A 23,422-nucleotide genomic window follows, 5' to 3' on the forward strand; every position below is an offset into this window, starting at 1 on the left:
GATACCTCAACTTTAAAGCCAGAGATGTGCCCCCCCCCACCCCACCCCCCCCCGCTCCTCCTGAAGGAGACTTGGTAAGATGAGGGGAAGGAACAACGGGGAGGACTGCCAAGGTCAGTCAGTGAATTGTGCTTACTGTGTACAGAGCACCCTGTTGTTGGGTAGGGACTGTCTCTATCTGTTGCCGAATTGTACTTTCCAAATGCTTACTACAGTGCTCTGCACACAGTAAGTGCTCAGTAAATATGATTGAATGAATGAATAAATACTAAGCACAATGAGGTGGGCAATGACTTGGCTTGCTGGAAAGCCTCAATGGAACTTATCCTCAGAGGAGATAGGGCGGGAAACCTTCTATCAAGTAATAGTATTTACTGAGTGCTTACTCTGTGCAGAACACTGTACTAAGCACTTTTGTAAATGAGTGATATTTTGAAGGCTTCAAGGCCTGCTGCTGCTTAACTTGCTCTCTTCCCCCCCTCCCCCAATCTCTTGCTGTCCCTTTGGTGCCTACTGAGATCCAGCTGAGCAAATAGTCCTTCTCACATTGAACCATTTCCCTCATCCTACCCCTTCATTAAACTACTTCCTTAACCTCCCAAAGAACTCTAAAAATGCCCTCCCCAAATCCCTAAGGTCTCCCCAGGCTAGTCCGACCTGATCCTCTTGAAGCTGTTCAATCCTGTCCACATCTGTAAGTGACTTCTATAATTCTGCTTTGGACTCTTCCATTTCTGTTCTGTGTCTGTCCCTTCGACTGTTGTAGGTCTAGTGGTGAATCTGTTTATGACAATAATTAAGATATCTGTTAAGTGCTTACAATGTGTCAAGCACTGTTCTAAGCACTGGAGTAGATAGAAATTTGGACACTGTCCCTGACCCACATGGGGCTAACAGTCCAAGTAGGAGGATGACAGGTACTTGGAATTGAAGCACTTACTATATGTGCCAGCCACTGTACTAAGCACTGGGGTGGAAGCGGCAAATTGAATTGGACACAGTCCTTGTCCCATGTGGGGCTCACAGTCTCAATCGCCATTTTACAAATAGGTAAGAGGCACAGAGAAGTGAAGTGACTTGCCCAGGGTCACACAGCAGACAAGTGGTGGAGCTGGGATTAGAACCCATGGCCTTCTGACTCCTATGCCTGTATTCTATCCACTAAGTCGTGCTTTTTCTATAGGTACTTGTCCTGTATCCCTTTAGAGTTAGGAAGTTGGACTCATCCTTTCTCCAGTTCCCTACAGCACTTGCCCACAGAGCTCAGTGAATGGCTGTTGATGGGGCCTGGAGAACAGCCAGTCCACCAGCATTGAGATGAAATTTGTCGTGACTTAGCTTGCCTGGGTCAGACACATAGGGCATGCGGATGCCAGCGTAATCCCTAAGGAACTGCTGCCTGGCAAGTGAAATCAAGTTGGTAGCAGGGGGGCCAGTGACCGAAAGCAGCATGGGAGAGTGGCGGTGTTCACTTAGAAATTGCCGTAGCAGAAGACAAACCAAATAGGAAGATGCCTATGCAGCCATTCAGCCCATAAGCGATGTCGGAATTTCCAAGAACAGGCCAAATCCTTTGTTACCAATAGTGGTTTTCACTTGGTCTCAGCTTTGTCATTGTGTCTGGTTTCACCCATCTTGGAGACTACCCCGACAGACAAGATGGAAGCCATCTGATCCTGCTGTCCCTACAGGCAGTAATTGGGCGACTTTTCCCTGTTGATTTGCTCGTCCTTGTGGACCATGGGGCCAGTGACAACAGGGCGGCAGACAGAACGGTATGGTTGGGCCACAAAATGCTTTGGAGTGTACCATTTTCTAGGCTCTAGTGAACCAGCTTTTACGAGACTGTGTTTAAGAGTACATCACAGCACCACCTGATTAACCCAAAGGCCGTCAATCTTTCATTGCACTCTAATGGGTCCACGAGCAAGGTTAGGATTTGACTAGGGCCCTTCAGTAGAGAAGTGGGGTATAAAGTTGGCTGTAGTAGGCTTACCCCAAGAATGTTTGACACTGGATCAGTCCTTTTGGCACAGGATTTTTAAACATTGCCTCTACCTTCTTGTTGGCCAAACTTAAGCAGAGCACAAAAGTTTGCACACATGCCAAACTTCAGTCTCCTGTAGGATATATTTAGCAAGACTGTCAGGGCACAGGAAGATGAACACAAACTCAGGTCTCGTTAGATGGATCTTCCAATCACTGCTGTACGTCGAGAGGTTTATTTAACCCTTGAAAGAGGCTGAAACTCTTTAGGACCAAAGATTAACTTGGAGTACAGTCCCTTATGGGTAGGGAACATGTCTTATGCATCTGTGTACTTTCCTAAGTGTTTAGCAAAGTGCTCAATAAATCCTATTCCTACTACTTCTATTTCATGCATCTCACCTGCCCTCAAGCCTTAGTACAGTGCTCTGCACACAGTAAGCACTCAATAAATATAATTGAATGAATAGTAGCCTTGAGAGCACTTTACAAAAGCAAACCTCAGAGTTCCTACTAGCTCTTGGTAGGCAGGGAATGTGTCCACTAACTGTGTGATACTGTACTCTTCCAAGTGCTTAGCATATGGTAAGTGGTCAGTAAGTACCATTGATGAGGATTTATTACCATTGGAGCAGATAATGTATCCTGAATGGGAAGAAGCAAAAACTAGAGGAGCTCAAGGAGGAATGAGGCTTTTTCTCCTGATCATGGATCTCCTTGGATCTAGACTCAACATGGGGTCAGATTGGAGAGTCACAAGATGGAACTTATACATTGAGAGAGATGACTTGTCTTCCCTTATCTGTAATTAATTTCAATATCCATCTCCTCCACTCTACTACAAGCCCCTTGGGGGCAGGGATCATGCCTACCAACTCTCTTGTATTCCACTTAGTACAGTGTTCTGCACCGAATAAGTTCTCAGTAAATTCCATTGATTGATTTGGCCTTCCAGAATTGTTGCAGAACTACCTGAAGTCATTCTGCTTCAGCACTAGGAAATGGCTAACTGGGTCGGATCTGGTACAGTTTAACTTTCATCCCCACTCCGGGGAAGATTTGCATTTCAGGTCACTTGACTACATCATACTATTTGTCCATTAAACAAATCAGCTGCTTTTGTCATCTGGGCTTTATTCCAAGAGTTTCTCCTTTGTCTCTGCTCTGTTCCTTGGTTAGCTCAGAGTTCTTAGTCCCGGATTTTGACCTGCAGGAAGAGATGGTCCAGGCATACCCAGGATTTTCAGCAGGTTCCTGTCAGGTCTGTGCATCTTCCCTCTTCCCCAGCTGGTGAAGTTTTACCTCTTAGAGGTCTCATGTTCTGCAGAAGCCCGCAGGGCCCCTGCCACGTGGCCACTGACTTAATTTTACTCGTTGTGTACGAGTAGAAGGATTTGGTTCCCCAGGGAATGTTCTTGGGCAGGTTGTTCTTGGGCAGGTCGTCTTGTGCTTCTTGGGCCTGTTGCAAGTTGTCTCTGTCAAACCCGCCGATCAGGTCTGTCAACTTATGTAGTTTTCAACCATACCCTGCCACTGATTGGTTCTAGGAACCTTGTCTCTTTTCCCATTTTTCTTTGCCAGGTTTAAAATTCCTGTCTATCTACCAAGCCAGTGAAAGCTTGGGGCTTCTCCTGGAGAGGAAAGAAGAGTTTAAGGGAGAGATTCAGCTCAATTCTGTAAGCTCATCGTGGGCAGGGAATGTGTATTTTGAATTGTTACTCTCCCAAATGCTTTGTGCAGTCTCTGCACAGAGTAAGTGTTCAATAAATGCAAATGACTGACTGCTCAAACTCTCTATTCATCACTTTTAAAAAAATGGTATTTAAGCACATACTATGTGCTAGGCACTGTACAAAGTGCTGGGGTAGATAGAAGCTAATCAGGTCAGACACAGTCCATGTCCCACATGGGTCTCCCAGTCTTAATCCCCATTTAACAGATGAGGTACCTGAGGCCCAGAGAAGTGAAGTGACTTGCCCCAGGTCACATAGCAGACAAGTGGTAGACCTGGGTTGAGAACCCAAGTCCTCTCATTCTCAGGACTCTGGTGTTTTTCTTCTAGGCCATACTGTTTTCCTAGGCCCATCCTAACTTGCTTTCAGAAGTAGGTTTTTTTTTCCTTTTTAGGAATAGTTCATCCTATCCTTTCTGTTATAATATTGTTGATAATATTTGGTATTAAGTGGTTGTTTAGTGCCAAGGACTATGCTAAGCCTGGGATAAATTCAAGATAATCAACACAAGATCCCTGTCCCTCAAAGCGTTCATAATCTTAAAGGGAGGAGGCTGGGCACATATAGTACCAACAACAAGAACAAGTGGAAAAATTCAGTAATCTGAATGAATAGCATTTGTGTATGAAAGTAAAAAACAGGATTTGAATGGGTAGTCCTTGGAGAGAAATTGCCCACCAGTGGCCTTTGAGTGCAGAGCACTGTACTAAGCACTTAGGAGAGTACAATATAAAGGACATATTCCCTGCTCACAATGAGCTTACACATTCCTTGCCCACAAGGAGCTCACAGTTTAGAGGGGTAGACAGACATTAAGCTAAATTACAGATATGTACATAAGTGTTGAGAGTGGGGTGAAGATCAAGTACTTCAAGTTTCAACAACAATACCAAGCACCTAGAAGTTCCGTGATTGTATTTCTCCAAGAGAAGCTGGAATTTTTGAATGGGAAGAAATGTGCAGTTAAACAGTAATATGTTAAAATGTTGATTTCCGAAATGCTTTTTGAATTCTCATTCTCATTCTCTTGTCAACACTTTGGCTGTAATACTCACAAGTGTGCAGATATAAACTGAAGGGGTATGTGCATTGGGAGCATACAGAGTCACTCTGATTGCATTTCTTGTATTGGCTTAAGGTTGGAAGGAAGGCTTGCCAAGTAAAAATCACCTGTGTCATTTCAGGTGGCCCTGTATGTTTGAAACATTGAGAAACCGTGCTCAAATACTTCTTTTTAACAGTTCCCTCCTGACCTTATCAAAAGGGCAATAGTATTTGAGAGCCAACTGTATGCTGTGCATTGCATTAAGTTCCTTGGAGAGTACAATAAAGTAGACACCATTCCTGCCCTCTATCATGGGAGGTGGACAATCAAGTAAATTACAGGTAGAGGAATGCAATGGAGTTATTATCATTATTATCTAATAATGATTATGGTATTTGTTAAGCGCTCATTATGTGCCAGGCACTGTTCTAAGTGCTGAATGTGTTCATAAGTTCTGTGGGGGTGAGTACCCAACTGCTTAGGTGATGTGGAAGTAGTGGAGGGCGGGGGAAGGGTGGATAGATGAGAATCAAGGAAGGCCTCCTAGAAAAGTGTGATTTCAGAATGGATTTGAAGATGGAGAGATCAGTGGTCTGTTGAAGGCGAATTGGGGAGGGAGTTCCATGCAGAAGGGAGAATGTGAGGAAGAGGTTGGCTGTGAGAGATGAAAATAAGGCACAGAGAGTTGATTGGCTTGAGAGGATCAAAGCATGTGACGGGTTGTAGTGAAAGAAGAGTGGGGTTAAGGTGTGGGAACAGAAGTGATTACCTCTAAACTAGTGGTCAAGGGTTTTTGCTTACTGTGGAGAGGAATGGGCAACCATTAGAAGTTGTTGCGGAATGGGGAGATGCGTGCAAGGTGATGTTTTAGAAAAGTGATCCAGGCAGCAGAGTCGAGTGGGTACTGGAGGCTGATGAAAGTCAAATTTGGATATGACAAGTGCCTAGACGATTGAGTGTGGTAGTAGTTGGATGGAGAGGAATGGGTGGATTCTGGAGAAGTATCATGGAGTGGTCTGGGTGTCAGAGCCACTGGGTTTTAAACCTGTGTCTGTCACTGATCGGCAGGTTAACCTTGGCCAAGTCTCTTTACTTTGTGTGCTTCAGTTTCCTCATCTGCAAAATGGGGATTCAGTAATTGATCTCCCTCCTACTTGGTCTGTGAGTTGAAGGAACTTGTATTTTGTATCTGCTCCAGACCTTATGCTTGGCAGCTAGTAAGTGCTTATCAAATGCCATTATCATCAGCATCATATAGTAAAAAAAACCAACAAGAGGAGGTGACTGAATATGACCTTGGTTCAAATGAGACAGTTTAGAAAAGGAAGCAAGAATTGGTTTTTGCTCTGTCTTTGTGTTAATATTGAAGCTACTTAAGAAAATGGCACTAAACATGGACAAATGTCAAGAGTTACTATCCTATCCTTGAATAGATATGTGGTTGGAGATAAATACTTAGACATGTACACTGATGTTGTGTGTAACAAGTCATTATAAATCTTAGTGTTTTTTGGAGTTCACTGATGGGGATTCTACTATTAGTGCTACAAGAAGCAAAATAACTGCAGTTGAAAATCTTATTGAAAATGTCACTTGGGAGAGCAAGCTTAAGATTTAAGCAACTTTTATATAAGTTTTATCTCCTCCATCTTTGCTCATGTTTGGGAAGAACTTCATTGTCAATTGAAGAGGTTGGAGATCCTTTCTACTGATGTCCTCTGGGTTGTTTAGAAGCTAAGGTAAGGGGTCTTAACAGTGGATTCATTTTGTGGTCATTCAGCATGGTGGTGCTGGAAAATTCTGATCCCAGCTTGTGGAGATAATAGTAATGGTGGTATTTGTTAGGGGCTTACTATGTACCAGGCACTGTGCTACCCACTAGGGTGGATACAAACAAATTGGGTTGGATGCAGTCCCTGTCCCACATGGGAATCACAGCCTTAATCCCTATTTTACAGATGAGGGATCTGAGGCCCAGAGAAGTGAAGTGACTTGCCCAGGGTCAAACAGCAGACAAGTGGCAAAGCTGGGATTAGAACCCAGGTCTATCACTCAGTTATGTGTGGTGACATCAGCATTCTTGGCAGTGAATCGCTGGCTTGATTTCCACTAACATTGACCTTGTTTGCATGGCCTAATCATTTCCAAAGGAAAAGGTTTAGAGTTGGATTTTCTTGGGGCAGAGTTAAGGCAAAAATGATGCATTCTTATAATAATTATTGTATTTGTTAAGCACACACTATGTGCTAGGCACTGTTCTAAGCACTGGGGTAGATACAAGATAATCAGGTTAGACATAGTCCCTTTCTCACAATGGCTCAGTCTTAATCATCATTTTAGAGGTGAGGGAACTGAGGCACAGAGAAGTTAAGTAACTTGCCCAGCAGACAAGTGGCAGAGCTGGGACTAGAATCCAGGTCCTTCTGACTTCCAGGTCCATGCTTTAGCCACTAGGCCAAGGTGGTTGCAGCATGGCTCAGTGGAAAGAGCATGGGCTTGGGAGTCATAGGTCATAGGTTCTAATGCCGACTCCACCTACTTGTCAGCTGTGTGACTTTGGGCAAGTCACTTCACTTCTCTGTGCCTCAGTTACCTCATTTGTAAAATGGATATTAAAACTCTGAGCCCCACATGGGACAACTTGATTACCTTGTTTCCCCCCACCAGTGCTTAGAACAGTGCTTCACACATACTAAGCATTTAACAAATACCATTATTATTATTATTATTATTGTTTAATGAAGCAATTCTGCTAGATTGTAAACTCCTTGAGGGCAGGGGTTATGACTTCCTACTCTTTTGTATTCTCCCAAATGTTTAGTGCAGTGCTCTGCAAACAGTAAGGACTCAGAAAATACTACTGATGGATTTTCTCTGAAAGTACTCTCCCCATACAAATGCCTCCACTACCAAGCCATTTCATTCATACTTCTCACTTGTGCTACAGATTGGGAATTCAGAGTTAATTAATGAATCACATTTATTGAGCACTTATGTGCAGAGCACTACACATGTGCTTAGGAGAGTATAATTTAAGAATTGAAGGCACTTGCTTTGCACACAGCGAGCCCAGTTTAGAGAGAAGGAAACCATTGTCTTTTCTGTTATTCCTTTAGAAAATGTTTTCCAGTGTCTTGCAGATTTTCCTTCTCATGTTTTAGCAGAATGGCTTAGTAAGCAAAATAAAATTGGCACAGGCTGTTCTGACTGTTCAGCAAAGCTCTCTGCAACGCTGTAGCTGAATAGTGTTAAGGCCTTATTATTCGTATTCAGTAAAATAAGCTATTTATCTTTTGTATATTTTAAGAGTTCTGAGAGACTGTATGAATAGTAAGACAGTACCCTTACACTGGTCCTTGGTCCTGAGAGTCATGCATTCTCAATGAAAGAAACCATCACCATCCTCATTATCTTGCCAAACTTCATAGGAAAACTGGTGCTCTCATGCTGGTATTACTTTGAGTAAGTGGTATTATTGCCTCTTCTCCTCACAATACATAAGCTTGCAAAATGTCATTGTATTTGCTTCGTGCTGACTGCAATTCTTTGCTTTCCTAACCCTTCTCTTCCTTTCTCCTTTTTCTCAAGATCCCCAACCCCTTCCTTTAGTTATGTTTAAGTCGTTAACTAGGTTGCAGGCTGGAACCCAACGTTTCCCAGCCGAGCTCCTCTCAGCCCCAAAGCCCCACCCTTCTTGGCAACTGAGAGCCCCACACTCTTTTCTGCTGCCAACACAGCTGCATTTGAGAGGGTGTGACAGAGAGCTGAATGTTTCTTATGGTTTTTGTGTAGATCTTCCTTTCTGATACCCAGTGTACTTGTCTAACGTCAAACTGTGGCCACCTTTGTTCATTCAGAAAGTACAAAGTCATAGACCTGAACGCAGCTAAGAGCTATTTTGTTACTTTAGATGGTCGTGATGATTTATTTCATTGTGATTCATTTGCAGCATCTGGTGGAATCTTTCTAAATCAGATTTCTTTAAAAAGGTCCAGTTGAATGGCTTTAGTAAACGAAATCTTTGACTGGGGTATATATTTAAGCATTAGGCCAGTACTAATGCAAAACAGGACTGTAGTGGAATTTAATATAATTAACGTGGAAAATGTCCATGTCTCCATGAGGAGGTATGATCATCATTGATCGTACAATCCGTTCCTGTGGTCACCTATGGCAAGAGTTTAAAAAAAAGATTGGAGTTAGAACCAGGGTTGCTTTCAGGTGCAGAGTCCAGGATGACCCTGAACCATACTAGAGAGAAAGTTGAGGTTTGTATAGTGGGTCTGGGAATACCAGAAGAGAGGGAATATTTTGGGGTGTGGTAGTAGCAGTTGTAATATTAATAGTATTACGTGCTTACTGTGTACAGAGCACTGTACCAGATCCTGGGAAAAAATACAGGTGGATAGTAATAATAATGAAGGTGTAAAGTGCTTACTATAGCTGAGACCTGGAGTGGGATGTAAGATACAACCCCTCCAACATGGGGCTCATAGTGTGTGAGAGAGAGAGGGAGAAGCAGGTATTTTAATTCCCATTTTGTGGAGGAGGAAACTGAGGCACAGAAGAGTTAAGTGGCTTGCCCAAGGTCACACATCAGGTAAGTGGTGGAGCTATGATAAGAATCCTGGTCTTTTGACTCCCAGGCTTGTGTTCTCTCCACTAAGGCACCCTGCAAGGAGGGAGGATAGTGTCCAGAGCAGACAAAGCCCCAGTAAAAATGGGATGGAGCTGGGTCCCCAGTGGAAGTAGGAGCGAGTTTCTTGCACCCTGAAGTGGGAGCACTAGACGCCAGAGGAGCATAAAGTAGAGAAGTAGGAATGAAGCCCGGGTTGTCCACAGAATGGGCGGGCATTGAAGCCAGGGCCTAGGACTGCCTGTTTGGGGAAGGAAAAAAAATGGGAGTCAGAGTGAGAACCAACTGATGGTTCCTGCTATCTGATATTTGGATCCAAAAGGTCACTCGATAAGTGAGCATTCATGTTGCCCTTCAGGAGATAATTTTTCTTCATTTTTTTTCTCCAAGCTCCTATCCCATAAGGCAACTAACTTGGCTTCTGTAGGAGCTTTCTCACATTAAAGGTTTCAAACACTTTTTCATTCATTCAGTTGTATTTATTAAGCTCTTACTGTATGCAGAGCACTGTACTAAGCACTGGAGAAAGTACATTACAACATTAAACAGTGACAATTCGTTTTGTAAATTGGGGTGGCCTTATTTCCCTTATCTATCCCTTTTCCTCTAAGATTGTGCTGGATTGTCAATTACTACCTCTAAGCATGTGACTCCCAAATCAACTTCTTGTTTCCTCCTACCTTCAGGGCCACTCATCAGTTCCAAAATGGAACTCATTGTCCACCCCCAGTTCTGTCAAGCACCTAACCTTTCCATCACAGTTGACAGCCCCACTATCTTCCTGGATCTCAAGTTCGACACCTTCGCATTGACCTGAGCACCTCTTTATCAGTCACCTCACACTGAGTATGTTGCCAAATCCTGGGGATTCTTCATCAGCAGTATTTCCAGAATTCACCCCTGTCACCATTATTGGTCCTGGGAAGGACCGTATCCTGATAACTGTTGCATCGACCACGTGGCTGATTTTTCTGCCTCCAGCCTATGCGTCACTCTGCTGCCTGGATCATTTTTCTAAAACATCATTTTGTGCATGCCTCTCCGACCCTCAAAAACCTCCAAATGTTCTGCATCCATCTCCATTCCTTCAGTCGTGTTTATTGAGTGCTCACTGTCTGCAGAGCATTGTACTAAGCGCTCGGAAAGTACAATACAGCATTAAAGACAATTCCTGCCCACAACGGACTCCAAGTCAAACCAAATCGCCTGATGATCAGCTTTAAGGCACACAATCAGCTCTCTATCCCCTTCTTCCTTTGTTCCTCTCAAGCCAGTCTCCTCACAGCGCCTCCCTGTTTATCTTGCCGCAGACCTCTTGTTCCTGCCCTCCATTCTCCCTGGCTGTCCCTCCCCTTTCATGCAGCCTGAAGCGGCATGCAAAGAGAAGTGGTGGGGCCCAATGGATAGAGCGTGGGACTGGGAGTCAGAGGACCTGGGTTCTAAACTCAGCTCCATCACTTATCTGCTGTGTGACCTTGGGCAAGTCACTTCACTTCTCTGTGCCTGTTATCTCATTTGTAAAATGGGGATTAAGACTGTGAGCCTCATGTGACATAGTAAACGCTTAACAAACACCATCATCAAAGCACCACTACTCTCTTCATCTTCAAAAACACTTTAGAAATCACACCTCCTCCAGGAAGCTTTCTGTGATTAATTCATCATCTTTGTAATTGCCACATCAGTACTTCAGCATTGATACTCTCCAATCTCCTCCCCTAACACATATGTACATATCCTTATACTCTGTTTCCTCCTCCTACCTGTAATTTACTTTAAAATCTATCCTCCCAGCTAGATTCTAAGATCCTAGAAGGGGGTTTGATCCTTTTTAAGAAATCCTTTGCTCTCTCCACAAAGTGCTCTGGGGAGTAGCTGCTCAATACTATTGATTAGTTGATTATTATATTTGTTTAGTAGATATTTGTAAATGGTCTTTGATAATTGTTGGGTAATGAGTTTTTACAGTATAAGATCCTTTTCGTTACTAAGTGCTTAGAGCATTCACTACTCTTAGACCTGATATAAATCATAGAAATGTATTGTACTCTCCCAAGTGCTTAGTACAGCGCTCTGCACTCAGTAAATACTATTGATTGAAATAGCATTTTAAAGATTAATGATTGTGTAGATACCAGTGTTTAGATATTCCATTTTGCAGACTTATTTTTAAAAGTGAAATAGATTTGTTGAGAAGTATCTTAATTTAAACTCTTGTTTGTGCTTAGTATAGTTCTCTGCATGCAAAAAGTGGTGATGATGATGATGATGGTATTTGTTAAGCGCTTACTATGTGCCATGTACTGTTCTAATCACTGGGGTGGATACAAGGTGATAAGGTTGTCACATGGGGCGCACAGTCTTAATCCCCATTTTACAGATGAGATAACTGAGGCCCAGAGAAGTTAAGTGACTTGCCCAATGTCACACAGCTGTCAAGTGGCAGAGCCAGGATTAGAACCTATCCTCTGACTCCCAAGCCCGTGCTCTTTCTACTAAGCCATGCTGCTTGCTCAAGTACCATTGATTTTGATACCCCCAAATTACATTTAGAATGTCAGGCAACTACTTAATGACTCTAAATACTTTTTTTAGCCCCACAGTACAAGGTTCTTCATCCTCTTACCTAGTATATTTGGCTATTTGAGTGGTCTTTTTGCAGAAGGATCAGTTTAGAGTATGACATGAGGCTTTTATTGAATTTTAACAACTAGCAACACTCTCCCCTTCAACCCCTTTCAGTTAGGAAATATGGTGCAGAATTATGGACACAATAAAACCTCATTGAGTTCTGATATAGTTCATTTGGGACATCATTTTCCCTCTGAATCTTCCAGCCAGAGGTCAGGATCCTGTTATGTAGGACTTTGTACAATTTTTGACTTGGTAGAATGCCACTAAGTTAAATGTATTCTGGATGGTCTGGTAATGAGAACTGTGCTTTAAGTGTCATGGAGGTGTTGTAGGGCTTGGGTAGGAGTGGTAGCACAGGCTCTTATTTGGGCAGGTACATTCATTTATGGCTCTACAGATGTTGGCGTGGTTCACCTACCAAAGTACTCATGGTCAGATGCACCAACTCTGCCTGGGTGTCCTCTTTGGTTTACCTGTTTGTAGGTTTTAATTTCTTTGCCTTTTTCTTAGGGATCTGCAGCAGCACTTGCTAATTACATATAGGATTAAGAGGGCAGCCTCATTAATGCTGACCTCCCTTTTTTTCCCCTAAAAGAGAGAGGAAGAGGGCATTGTTTGAGTTCAGTTCTGACTTCTTGGTTAGGTGAATCATTATCACCTTCAACTTGCTTGCTTTGCCCCAGGCATAGGAGGGTAGGAAAGTATGTCTGTGGTGCTTTCATATCTTCCCATTGTTTATTGTAGCACTTCAAGTGTTTGGAGAGACCCTGAAAATTGAAATTAATCATGGTTAGGTTACCCAGGCCAAACTATTTGCACATTAAATGCTGGAGGCCTGTTTCTAAAACACTCAGATGCTGTGGGGAGGAGGAGATGCAAAATTTTACTGTGGCTGAGCAAGCTCCAGCTCACAGGCAAGCTATGGCCAGGAGCTCTTGGGCTAGGGGCTTCCATTTTTAATAATTATGGTACTTGTTGAGTGCTTACTCCGTGCCAAGCACAGTTCTAAGCACTGGGGTAGATACAAATTAGTCAACTTGGACACAGTCCCTGTCCCACAAGGGGCTCCCTCTCTTAATCCCCATTTTACAGATGAGGTAACTGAGGCCCAGTGAAGTGACTTGCCCAAGGTCACACAGCAAACATGTGGCGGAACTGGGATTGGAACCCAGGCTCTTCTGTCTCCCAGGCCCATGCTCTACCCCCTAAGCCATGTTGCTTTCTCCTCCTCCGGGGGCCACCTGCCACCCACAGCCCTGAAATATTTGAGTCAGTCCTACACAGTGTTGCACACAGGAAGCACTCAATAGATAGCAGTGATTGGTGTCAGAGGTTTAACTTTGAAGCCCAGGATGGTAGGACAGGCTTTCCTGGGGTGGGGGTGGTCTTCGGCAGAACACTTGTTCTGTTCCTTTTTTTTCTGGGTTAGAAAAGGGAGCTTATGTTAAATGTAGTCAGTACGGTTAGTGGAAAGAGCAAGGACCTGTGAGTTCGAGTACTTGGTTTCTAATCACCAAATGCCTGCTATGTGACCTTAGGCAAGCTACTTCTCTGTGCCTCAGTTTCCTCATCTGTAAAATGGGGAGTCAATACTTGTGATCCCCTTGTGGAACAGGGACTATGTCCATTCTGATTATCTTGCAATTATCCCAGTACACAGTGTTTGGCACTTAGTGCTTAAAAATACTATTATTAGGATTATTTCTACTACCTTGGTTTTTCTGTAGTATCACTCAGAGATGAAATTTCAGGGCTTTGCATATGAGATTAAGATAGCCTAAGGACTCTGTCAAATGTCAGGGCCAGGGCACATTATCACAGCAGGAAAAACACCCAGAGAGAGCTGGCTGTGGAGGTTTGTTTTTGGGTTTTTTTTTTTTTCTAAGATAGTAATGAAGTGCTTACTATGTGTCAGGCATTGTTTTAAGTGGTAGACAATAATAATAATAATCATGACATTTATTAAGCGCTTACTGTGTGTACTGTTCTAAGTATTGGGGAGGTTACAAGGTGATCAGGTTGCCCCACAGGGGGCTCACAGTCTTAATCCCCATTTTACAGATGAGGTCACTGAGGCCCAGAGATGTTAAGTGACTTGCCCAAAGTCACACAGCTGACAACTGGTGGAGCTGGGATTTGAACCCATGACCTCTGACTTCAAAGCCCGGGCTCTTGCCACTGAGCCAGGCTGGTAGATAGAAGATAATCAGATTGGACACAACCTCTGTTCCACATGGGGCTCACAATCTAAATCCCCATTTTACAGATAAGGTAACTAAGGCATGGAGAAGTTAGGTGACTTGCCCAAGATCAGACAGCAGACAAGTGGTGAAGCTGGAATTAGGACCCAGGTTCTCTGACTCCCAGGCCCATGTTCTTTTCACTAGGCCATGTTGCTTTCCATGTTTTTTTAAAAAAATATTTAAGTGCATACTAAGTGCTTAGTATGTACCAGGCACTGTACTAAGCCCTGGCGTAGATAGAAGCTAATCAAGTTGGATACAGCCACATGGGGTTTAACAGTCTTAATCCCCAGTTTACAGATGAGGTAACTGAGGCACAGAGAAGTAAAGCAAATTGCCCAAGGTTACACAGCAGACACATAGCCTAGCCAGAATTAGAACCCAGGTCCTTCTGACTCTAGGCCTGGGCTCTATCCACTAGGCAATGCTGCTTTTCATGCTGTGGAAAAACTGTTCTGCTGGCCTCTCCCTGGCTCTCTTTCTCCAGGAAAGCAGCAAGATGACTCTGGATAGATCACTCCTCATGAGGCTAAGGAGTTTCTGATAGTCTGTTTAGTCTAAGTGCAGTCGATTCTCCTAGCCAGGCTTTGGGCAGCTGCTCACTCTACATATCTGTAATTTATTTATATCTGTAATTCATTTATATTGTCTACCTCCCCCTTTAGATTGTAAGCTCACTGTGGGCAAGGAATGTGTCTGTTTATTGTTATATTGTACTCTGCCGAGCTCTTAGTACAGTACTTTGCACACAGTAAGTGCTCAGTCAAGCACTCTAAACTTCTAGCATGAAGTCTGAAGGTTTATCCAGACATGTCCACTGGATCAAATTAACTTGAGCTGGAACTGCAGATCACTGTCCTTGCTGGGAAGCTTTTTGAAATGACTGCAGTAGCTTTCTGTCTCTTTGCCGTGGATTCTTACAGTTTTTTTTGTTTTGTTTTGCAGGTACCGTGGTACAATCGATGTAACTTGAAGAGGACCAGAAGGAGCAAATGGCTTTAGCTGGCTGCCCCGACTCGTTTCTACACCATCCATACTACCAGGTATATTGCAGGGGATGGCGGGGGGCTGAGGGGTGGGGGGGAAAGAGAGAGAGAGAGAATATCAAGTGTAACCCAAATTAAAGCAGAGGAATATTCCTTCACCCAATGAAAGAAGTAGATAGGCAGAAAATATCACTAGGTTCAAAGGGGATTTGAATAAATTCATGGAAGAGGGTGTTAATAATTTGTTCCCAGAGGAGTAAAGAGGAAAAGTAGTTGGTAGATAATAATGGAAATTAAGTACTTACTGTGTGCCAAACACTGTTTTAAATGCTGGGATAGGTACAGGAGAATCAGATCAGACATCGTTCCTGTTCTACACAGGGCTAACAGCCTAAGTGGTAGAGAGAGCAGGTTCCACTCCATGTTTTTAATTTTTTTAAATTGGTATGTGAGCACTCACTATGTTTTTGGCACTGTAATAAATGCTGGTGGAAATACAAAATAATCAGAGTGGACACAGTCCAGGTCCCGTATGGTGCTCAGTCTTAATCCCCATTTTCCAGGTACCATAACTGAAGCACAGAGAAGTTAAGTGACTTGTCATGTTTACACAGCAGGCAAGTGGTGCAACCAGGATTAGAACCCAGGTCCTCCAACTACCAGACCCATGCTCTTTCCATTAGGCCTTGCTGCCTCCCAATGTAGACCATTGAAACTGACTTCTGGTCGGACCCCGTAATGGCATGTTTTATGTTTATGTAAGTAAAGGTGTGGGCTTAAATTCTCTCTGCAGCTAGTAGATCTCACCAGCTACGAGATCCTAAAGGGAATCAGTTGTTATCCCCTAAATTACATATAGGGAAGCTAGATGGATGGCGCAGTGATTACCTCCTCTCTCTCCATGGTGAGAATTTAGTAATCTTCATTTGGCCCAGGCATTCTTCTCCAAGAGACCATTGCCTCTGGCCCTATTCCTGAAAGATGTGGAGGCTGTTCAGGATATGGGAGCCTTATCAATGGTATTTTATGGGTGCTTATTGTGGATAGACCTCTGCACTAGTGTGGTAGAGTATAATTAGTTTATAATTAGTCTAAAGCAGCATGGCTCAGTGGAAAGAGCCCGGGCTTTGGAGTCAGAGGTCATGGGTTCAAATCCCGGCTCCGCCACTTGTCAGCTGTGGGACTTTGGGCAAGTCACTTAACTTCTCTGTGCTTGTTACCTCATCTGTAAAATGGGGATTAAGACTGTGAGCTCCATGAGGGACAACTTGATCACCTTGTAACCTCCCCAGTGCTTAGAACAGTGCTTTGGACATAGTAAGCGCTTAATAAATGCCATCATCATCATCATCATCAGTACAGTAGAAGTGGTAGACACTGTTACAACTGTTATAACATAAGGCTTAAATTACTAATGGTAAAAGTCTACATAAAACTTAAAACACTAGGTAGCTGAAGCTCTTAGAGAAGCAGCATGGCCTAGTGGATAGAGCATGGGCCTGGGAGTCAGAAGGATCTATTGATTTATTTACATTAATGTTTGTTTCCCCCTCTAGATTGTGAGCTTGTTGTGGGCAGGGAATGTGTCTGTTGTTGTATTATACTCTCCCAAGCACTTAGTACATTGCTCTGCACACGGTAAGCACTGGATAAATACAATTGAATGAATGAATGACCTGGGTTCTATTCCTGGCTCCTCCATTTGTCTGTTTTGTGACGTATGGCAAATCACTTCACTTTTCACTGCCTCGATTACCTCATGTATAAAATGGGGATTAAGACTGTGAGCCCTATGTGGGACGTGAACTGAGTCCAACCTGATTAATAATAATAATAATGATAGCATTTATTAAGCACTTACTATGTGCAAAGCACTGTTCTAAGCGCTAGGGAGGTTACAAGGTGATCAGGTTGTCCCAAGGGGGAGCTCACAGTCTTCATCCCCATTTTGCAGATGAGGTAACTGAGGGCCAGAGAAGTGAAGTGACTTGCCCAAAGTCACACAGCTGACAAATGGTGGAGCAGGATTTGAACCCATGACCTCTGACTCCAAAGCCTGGGCTCTTTCCACTGAGCCATGCTGATTAACTTGTATCTACCCCAGTGCTTAGTACAGTGCCTAGCACATAGTGCTCAACAGATATCACAAAGAACAAAGCTCTTAGCTCTTTCCTGCAAGTTAAATAATAATGATGGCATTTATTGAGTGCTTACTATGTTCAAAGTACGGTTCTAAGCACTAGGGAGGTTACAAGGTCATCAGGTTGTCCCACAGGGGGCTCACAGTATTAATCCCCATTTTACAGTTGAGGTAACTGAGGCCCAGAAAAATTAAGTGACTTGCCCAGAGTCTCACAGCTGACAATTGGCAGACCTGGGATTTGAACCCATGACCTCTGACTCCAAAGCCCGGGCTCTTTCCACTGAGCCATGCTGCTTCTCCAGGTAGCGTGCTGATCCAGAAAGGCTCAGACAAAGGCTGATAAAGCCAAGGTGCTGATTCAGAAAGGCTCAGACAAAGCCCCAAGATAGTACAAGTCCTGCAGTGGGGACAGAAGCCACCCAGTGAATTAGTGTTGGTTGTCTATCTGTCCAGCACCTAGGCTACCTTGTAACTTGGATTTCTGATCATCTTCAAATCCCTGAGTGAGGCATTTCCTGCAGCTATTTGGGGGAGATGGTGATTTTCCCCAACTCACATGGGACAGTAAGCTCCTTGAGGGCCCGGATTGTGTCAACCAACTCTGTTACAGTGTACTTTGCTGAGCATGCATACAGTAAGTGCTCAATAAATAGGATTGATTGATACTAACACTACTGCACCTTCCGAAGCACTTAGTACAATGCCAAGTCCTGGGGAAGCTCTCGTTAAATACTATGGATTGACTGGTCTCATGAACTCTCCCCTGCCCGCCATCCAGGCTGAGACAAAAGCATCCATTACTCTATTTGTACATATTTATTCTATTTATTTTATTTTGTTAATATGTTCTGTTTTGTTCTCTGTCTCCCCCTTCTAGACTGTGAGCCCACTGTTGGGTAGGGACCGTCTCTGTATGTTGCCAACTTGTACTTCCCAAGTACTTAGTACAGTGCTCTGCACACAGTAAGCGCTCAATAAATACGATTGAATGAAAGAATGAATCCACTAGAACAGCTTGCAACTTCAGAACACAGCTATCTTCTTATCTGCTCCTGCCACTGCTGCTTCTTGGAGGGAGGGGGGGGGGGGGGTGTCTCTTGTTGTTCCATTATCCATCCTCATGGTCTGCCATGATTGCAACACTCTTTAGAATACCTTGGGCTGGCCTGGCCAGGCAGAATACCAGAAAAATCCAGGAGAATGGGGGCCTTGGTTGGCCCCAGAGGGCTGAGGGAAGATAGAAAAAATTCCTTCACCACTTTCATGCTGCTGCAGCTGGCTCTAAGGAGCTACTCAGCATCAGGTATATTGGATACAATGGCAGCAGTGAACTTCCACTCCTGAAACCATCAAACAATCAGGGAATACTCAGTCTGCTAACTGGATTTAACATGCCTGTGAACATATGATGGAGTTAGATTTGAGTTCGTTCTTTGATCACTTGCTGGCCCAAGTAATACAAATATGCGCCCTCTCCACCCCCCCACTCCAAGACTTTAAACTCGTTGTGGTCAGGGAATGTATCTGTGTTTGTCATTGTATTGTACTCTCCCAAGTGCTTAGTACAGTGCTCTGAACACAGTAAGCGCTCAATAAATATGATTGAGTGAATGAAATATATGTAAATTCCTAAATACCTGTCCTTTAGATTTAATGATGACACTACTGACTATTTCTTTTATTTTTAAATCAGATGTCTGAACTTGGCTGTTGAGTAGTAATGATAATGATATGATAGACACCTTTCCCCTCCCCCCAACCCCACGTCTGCTGCCAGCCACAAATTGCGTACCTGGAAAGATGAGCAATTGCTGCATTTTGTTCTTGTTTCCCATAAGGCCTGGCACTGTTTTGTTTCTACTTTTTGATTTGCAGTCTTCCCAAAGCTCTTTCAGTTCTGAAGGGCGTATCTTTATGTTGTGCTCTTCCACGTTGATCAAGAGTTTGCTTCACGGAATCTTCTGTCCACCCTTATTTATGGGTACCCCTTTTTTCAGCTGTTTGAGTATCCTGCTGCATCTTTTTCCTCACGTGATATGATATGGTAGCATAACAACTTCAAAAACTCTTTTTGTTTCAGACCCTGTCTTGACACTGGGTGAATATATAGGTAACATTGGAGGATTCCTCTGGAAATCACATGTGGCTTCTCTGTTCAGTTCAGTATTCAGTGTTATAGGGAAAGTTGGAAATGATAGCTACTTAATATACACTCAGCTTGGTATTTTTTGTTGCCAGGCTGGTGCCACATTTTGCCTCGCATCACTGAGGACTGTGCAGGTTAGGAAGTAAAATTCAGTTACAGCTTTCAGCATGATATTGCCAGTGGAGACCTTTGGATTAGTATAGGTTTTATGAGGTACAGGCTAATACATAACCTTCGTCATCTTCAGACAGTTTTTCAGTCCACAGTGTTTGCCAGTTTGGGGAAGTGGTTCATAAATGTATGTTTCTTCTTGCCTTTATGCTTTTAGAGAACAGTCATCTGCAAATATTGCATCCATGATTCAAGGACTCTTGATGATGATCTCAGAATTAATTGGAGTTTTTCATAGGAACGTGGCCTAGGGGAAATAGCATGGGCTGGAAGGCAGAAGACCTGATTTCTAATCTTGGCAATCACTTGCCAGATGTGGGACCTGCGGCAACTCTCTTAACTGCTCTGAGTATTTTTCAGCTGTGAAAATGTGCTTGAGATACCTGTTCTTCCTTTCCCTTAGAATTTGAACCCCAAGTGGAATGGGGTCTATTTGGTCCCTTCATATTGCTTGAAGCAGCTTGTCTCAGTGGAAAGAGCCTGGGCTTTGGAGTCAGAGGTCATGGGTTCAAATTCCGGCTCTGCCACTTGTCAGCTCTGTGACTTTGGGCAAGTCACTTAACTTCTCTGTGCCTGTTACTTCATCTGTAAAATGGGGATTAAGGCTGTGAGCCCCCCGTGGGATAACCTGATCACCTTGTAACCCCCAGTGCTTAGAACAGTGCTTTGCACGTAGTAAGCACTTAATAAATACTATTATTATTATTATTATTATTATTGACACATAGTAAGCACCTGGCAAATGCTACTATCATTACTATTGTTTTTATTATCATTATGACCCCAGCCTCCAGATTCTTTGTTTTATCTTTGCATTAGACTGAATAAAATAGATTGAACCTAGTTCACAGCCCTGTTTTTACTGGGTTGGTGTTAGGAAAGGCCTTCTCTAACTTTTCCTGTTGAGACCCAGCTAGCCATGTTACTGTGGGGTTGTTTTAAGATCCTGTTAAACTTCCTGGAGCAGCCTGATCCACTGAGTGTGTAAGATGTTACATTTAAGAACAATTTGCAGAGGCCTTGATGTTTCCTAAGTGTCCACATCCCTGCTGTTGGTCTAAGGGAAAGAGCACTTCTCTGGGAATCAAGTCATGAGTTCTAATCCCGGCTTTGTGCGAGTGAGTGAAGAGCACACATGCACTTCTTAACGTGCCTTCCTACTTCCTTGTTGCACTTTGTCCCTGTCAGGACACTATCACGTGTCTGAAATGCATCAGACGAAGTTTGGAAACTGTCCTTTGATTTATTGGCATTATCATTCGTGGATGTTTTCAGTGTATTAAGCCATAATCCATTAAACACCGGGCCCCCCAAGGAAGTGGTAATATGCTCTGAATCTTGCTGTCTGACAGGGATATAACCCTGGAGATGCCACTTCTCAGAGCAGGTTTACATCCCAAAGATCTTCATTTGGCAAGGAGAAATCTGTTTGGCTAAAAAAAACCATGTGTGGCTGAAAATCCATTCCATGTTGGGAACCCTAAAAGGAGAGTTGCTTGGTAGGGTTACATTTGCCACTTCTCCCAACACCTGTCCCTCTTTTCCAGATGGCTCCTTGGTATCCAAATCTTCTAGATCCCTGGGTCAGGGAGAGCGATACCTCCTTGTTTCTGGTCCATCTGCTCCAGTGGGCTCCAAAGAGTCCACTGCTGTAGCCCATAGTTTTGAAACTGGGTTCCGTATAGTTGTCCCACATATCAGAAGATGATGAAATGTCGTTTATGTGTGAATTGTCTGTAAAGGCTAATGTGGGACCCATAGACCCAGTTAGATCCTGCACACAAGTCTGCCCCATGTTGTGCAGTTATATTTAGTGCTTGCAGTGCGTGATGCTGGTTTCTCTTTATCCTCCTTGTCTCCTGTTCCTTATGAAGCTTTTGCCTGAAAAATGCCACCCCTTTCTTGATAACGGTGCACCAGTTGACTTCTAGTGTTCTTCTGGGACTCAGAATTTTCTGAGGATTTGTTTTGCCATGGCCTTAGAATGTTTCCTCTGCCTTCTTTGCATTTGACTTCACAAATTTCAGCTGTTTAGGTAGCCTACCATTTTACATTCTTCTTACATTACCAAATACCACTATTATTATTCTTACTATTTCGCACCCAGCGTGGCTTTAAGATGAGCCTAGCTTCGATGCTAGGGGACTGAATACATTCCACTGCCCTTTGTTATGATCTTGCCCTATCATTTGGTAATGAGATTGAGCTACGCTATGTCATTAAAACATTTTTCTGCAGTCCTTGCTTGTGTACACGCCCTTTGGATTCACTGTAGAGCTCCGGGTTGGGAAGGTTGTAGTCATCTGTTCTTCTCGCGTATCCTGGCCAGTGAAGCTGTGTTGATTGAGCTTTGCTTCAGTGCCGGCAAGCTGATTGAGTTCCAGGACCTCCTTCTTGTCCCGCCAGAGTAAACATTGACCTAGATTGATAACCAGAGGAACAAATTCACAGTCAGAGGGCCAGAAGGGGAAAGAAAACTGTGGAAATAGATACTTTACTCAGAGGTGGTTTCAAATGCAAGTACCTGTAGCCTTCCTAAAGTGTAAATAGGTGAAACAGATAATAAAAAATGGCTTAGCTGTCTGATCTGTGTTCTTCAGTGAAGCACAATAGTGAGTTTTCCCTAGAAAAGACGTGACCTGCTTTTATTGAATTGGCTTTGCTCTCAGTTCAGCAGTTTAATTAATTTTGATCATTAAAATGCCCCAATCCAACATTTAAGAGACATTTGGAGGATTATTCCTATTGGAAAATTAATGTGTTTAGGGTACTCTTTGAGTAACTCTCCCTCTCTCTGTCTCCGTCTCTTCCCCCCCCCTTGCTTTCCCTCCCCCCCATTTCTCTCCCCGCCCCGTATTTCTCTCCCTCTCCCCATCTGTCTCTCCCTCTCCATCTCTGTGTCTGTGTCTCTTGTTATCTGCTTCTCTTTTTCTTTTCTTCCCCTCCAAATACCTTCCTCCGTACTCTGTTGTCTGAAATTACAGATTGCTGCTGTTTCTGGCTTCAAAGTAGGTTAAAGGAGTTTGACTAACTTAATAGACTTTTGGACACTGCATCTGCTGCCTAATCGCTAAAGACTCTTTCTGCTATTGTCTTTCCACTGAACTAGTAATTTCACGTGGACCCATTCAGAGCAGAAAGTTTCCAGGACAGTGCGGCCTAAATCCTTGTGGAAAAACTCAACAAGCACTGTTCTTCAATGGCTTTAGGAGCTGTTTCCAAATTTTCTAACTCTAGTAAAAATCCAGCAGTAAGAACTGGCAGCGTTTGTATTATGTTCCTGGAAAATCAGATCACAGTTCCAGAATTTCTCAGAAAATGGGATGATTTACACTGTTTCCATTTTTGTGCAATCTGTAGGTTTTGCAGCAATTATATATGGTGACTTGAATTTTATATAAAATTAACCCTTAAATCAATCCTTTTTAGTTCTAGTAGCCTCAGCCAATTTTTGGCTCAGGAAATCTGATCCATTTAATTTCTGAAAGGTTCAACTTGGAGGAAATTTTAGTTAGCATTTCTTTTTCTGCTTTAATGGTGGAAGAATCTGGCTGGTAGGGGGACATGTGAATCACCGGTAAGCATTGCCTTTTCCTCTTAATGGAACATATTTGTGGTTTCCTTGTGTTACCAAAGAGTGGTCCTGACTGGTTCAGAAAATGAACCGGGTAAATAAATCATAAAACCTGGGCTGCTGAC

At 43.3% G+C, this 23,422-nt stretch overlaps 1 protein-coding gene across 1 annotated transcript in view; it reads left to right on the plus strand.

Moving 5' to 3' along the window:
* Window positions 1–23,422, plus strand: part of GRB10 (growth factor receptor bound protein 10) — a 198,141-nt gene that overhangs the window by 31,548 nt on the left and 143,171 nt on the right. Inside the window, exon 2 of the mRNA XM_038760157.1 lies at window positions 15,223–15,320. Within this exon, the coding sequence (XP_038616085.1) occupies window positions 15,270–15,320 (51 nt within the window). The 5' untranslated portion in view covers window positions 15,223–15,269. The remainder of the gene's footprint in view (window positions 1–15,222; window positions 15,321–23,422) is intronic.

This window comes from Tachyglossus aculeatus, chromosome 18 (genome assembly GCF_015852505.1).
Source record: "Tachyglossus aculeatus isolate mTacAcu1 chromosome 18, mTacAcu1.pri, whole genome shotgun sequence".
NCBI lineage: Eukaryota > Metazoa > Chordata > Mammalia > Monotremata > Tachyglossidae > Tachyglossus > Tachyglossus aculeatus.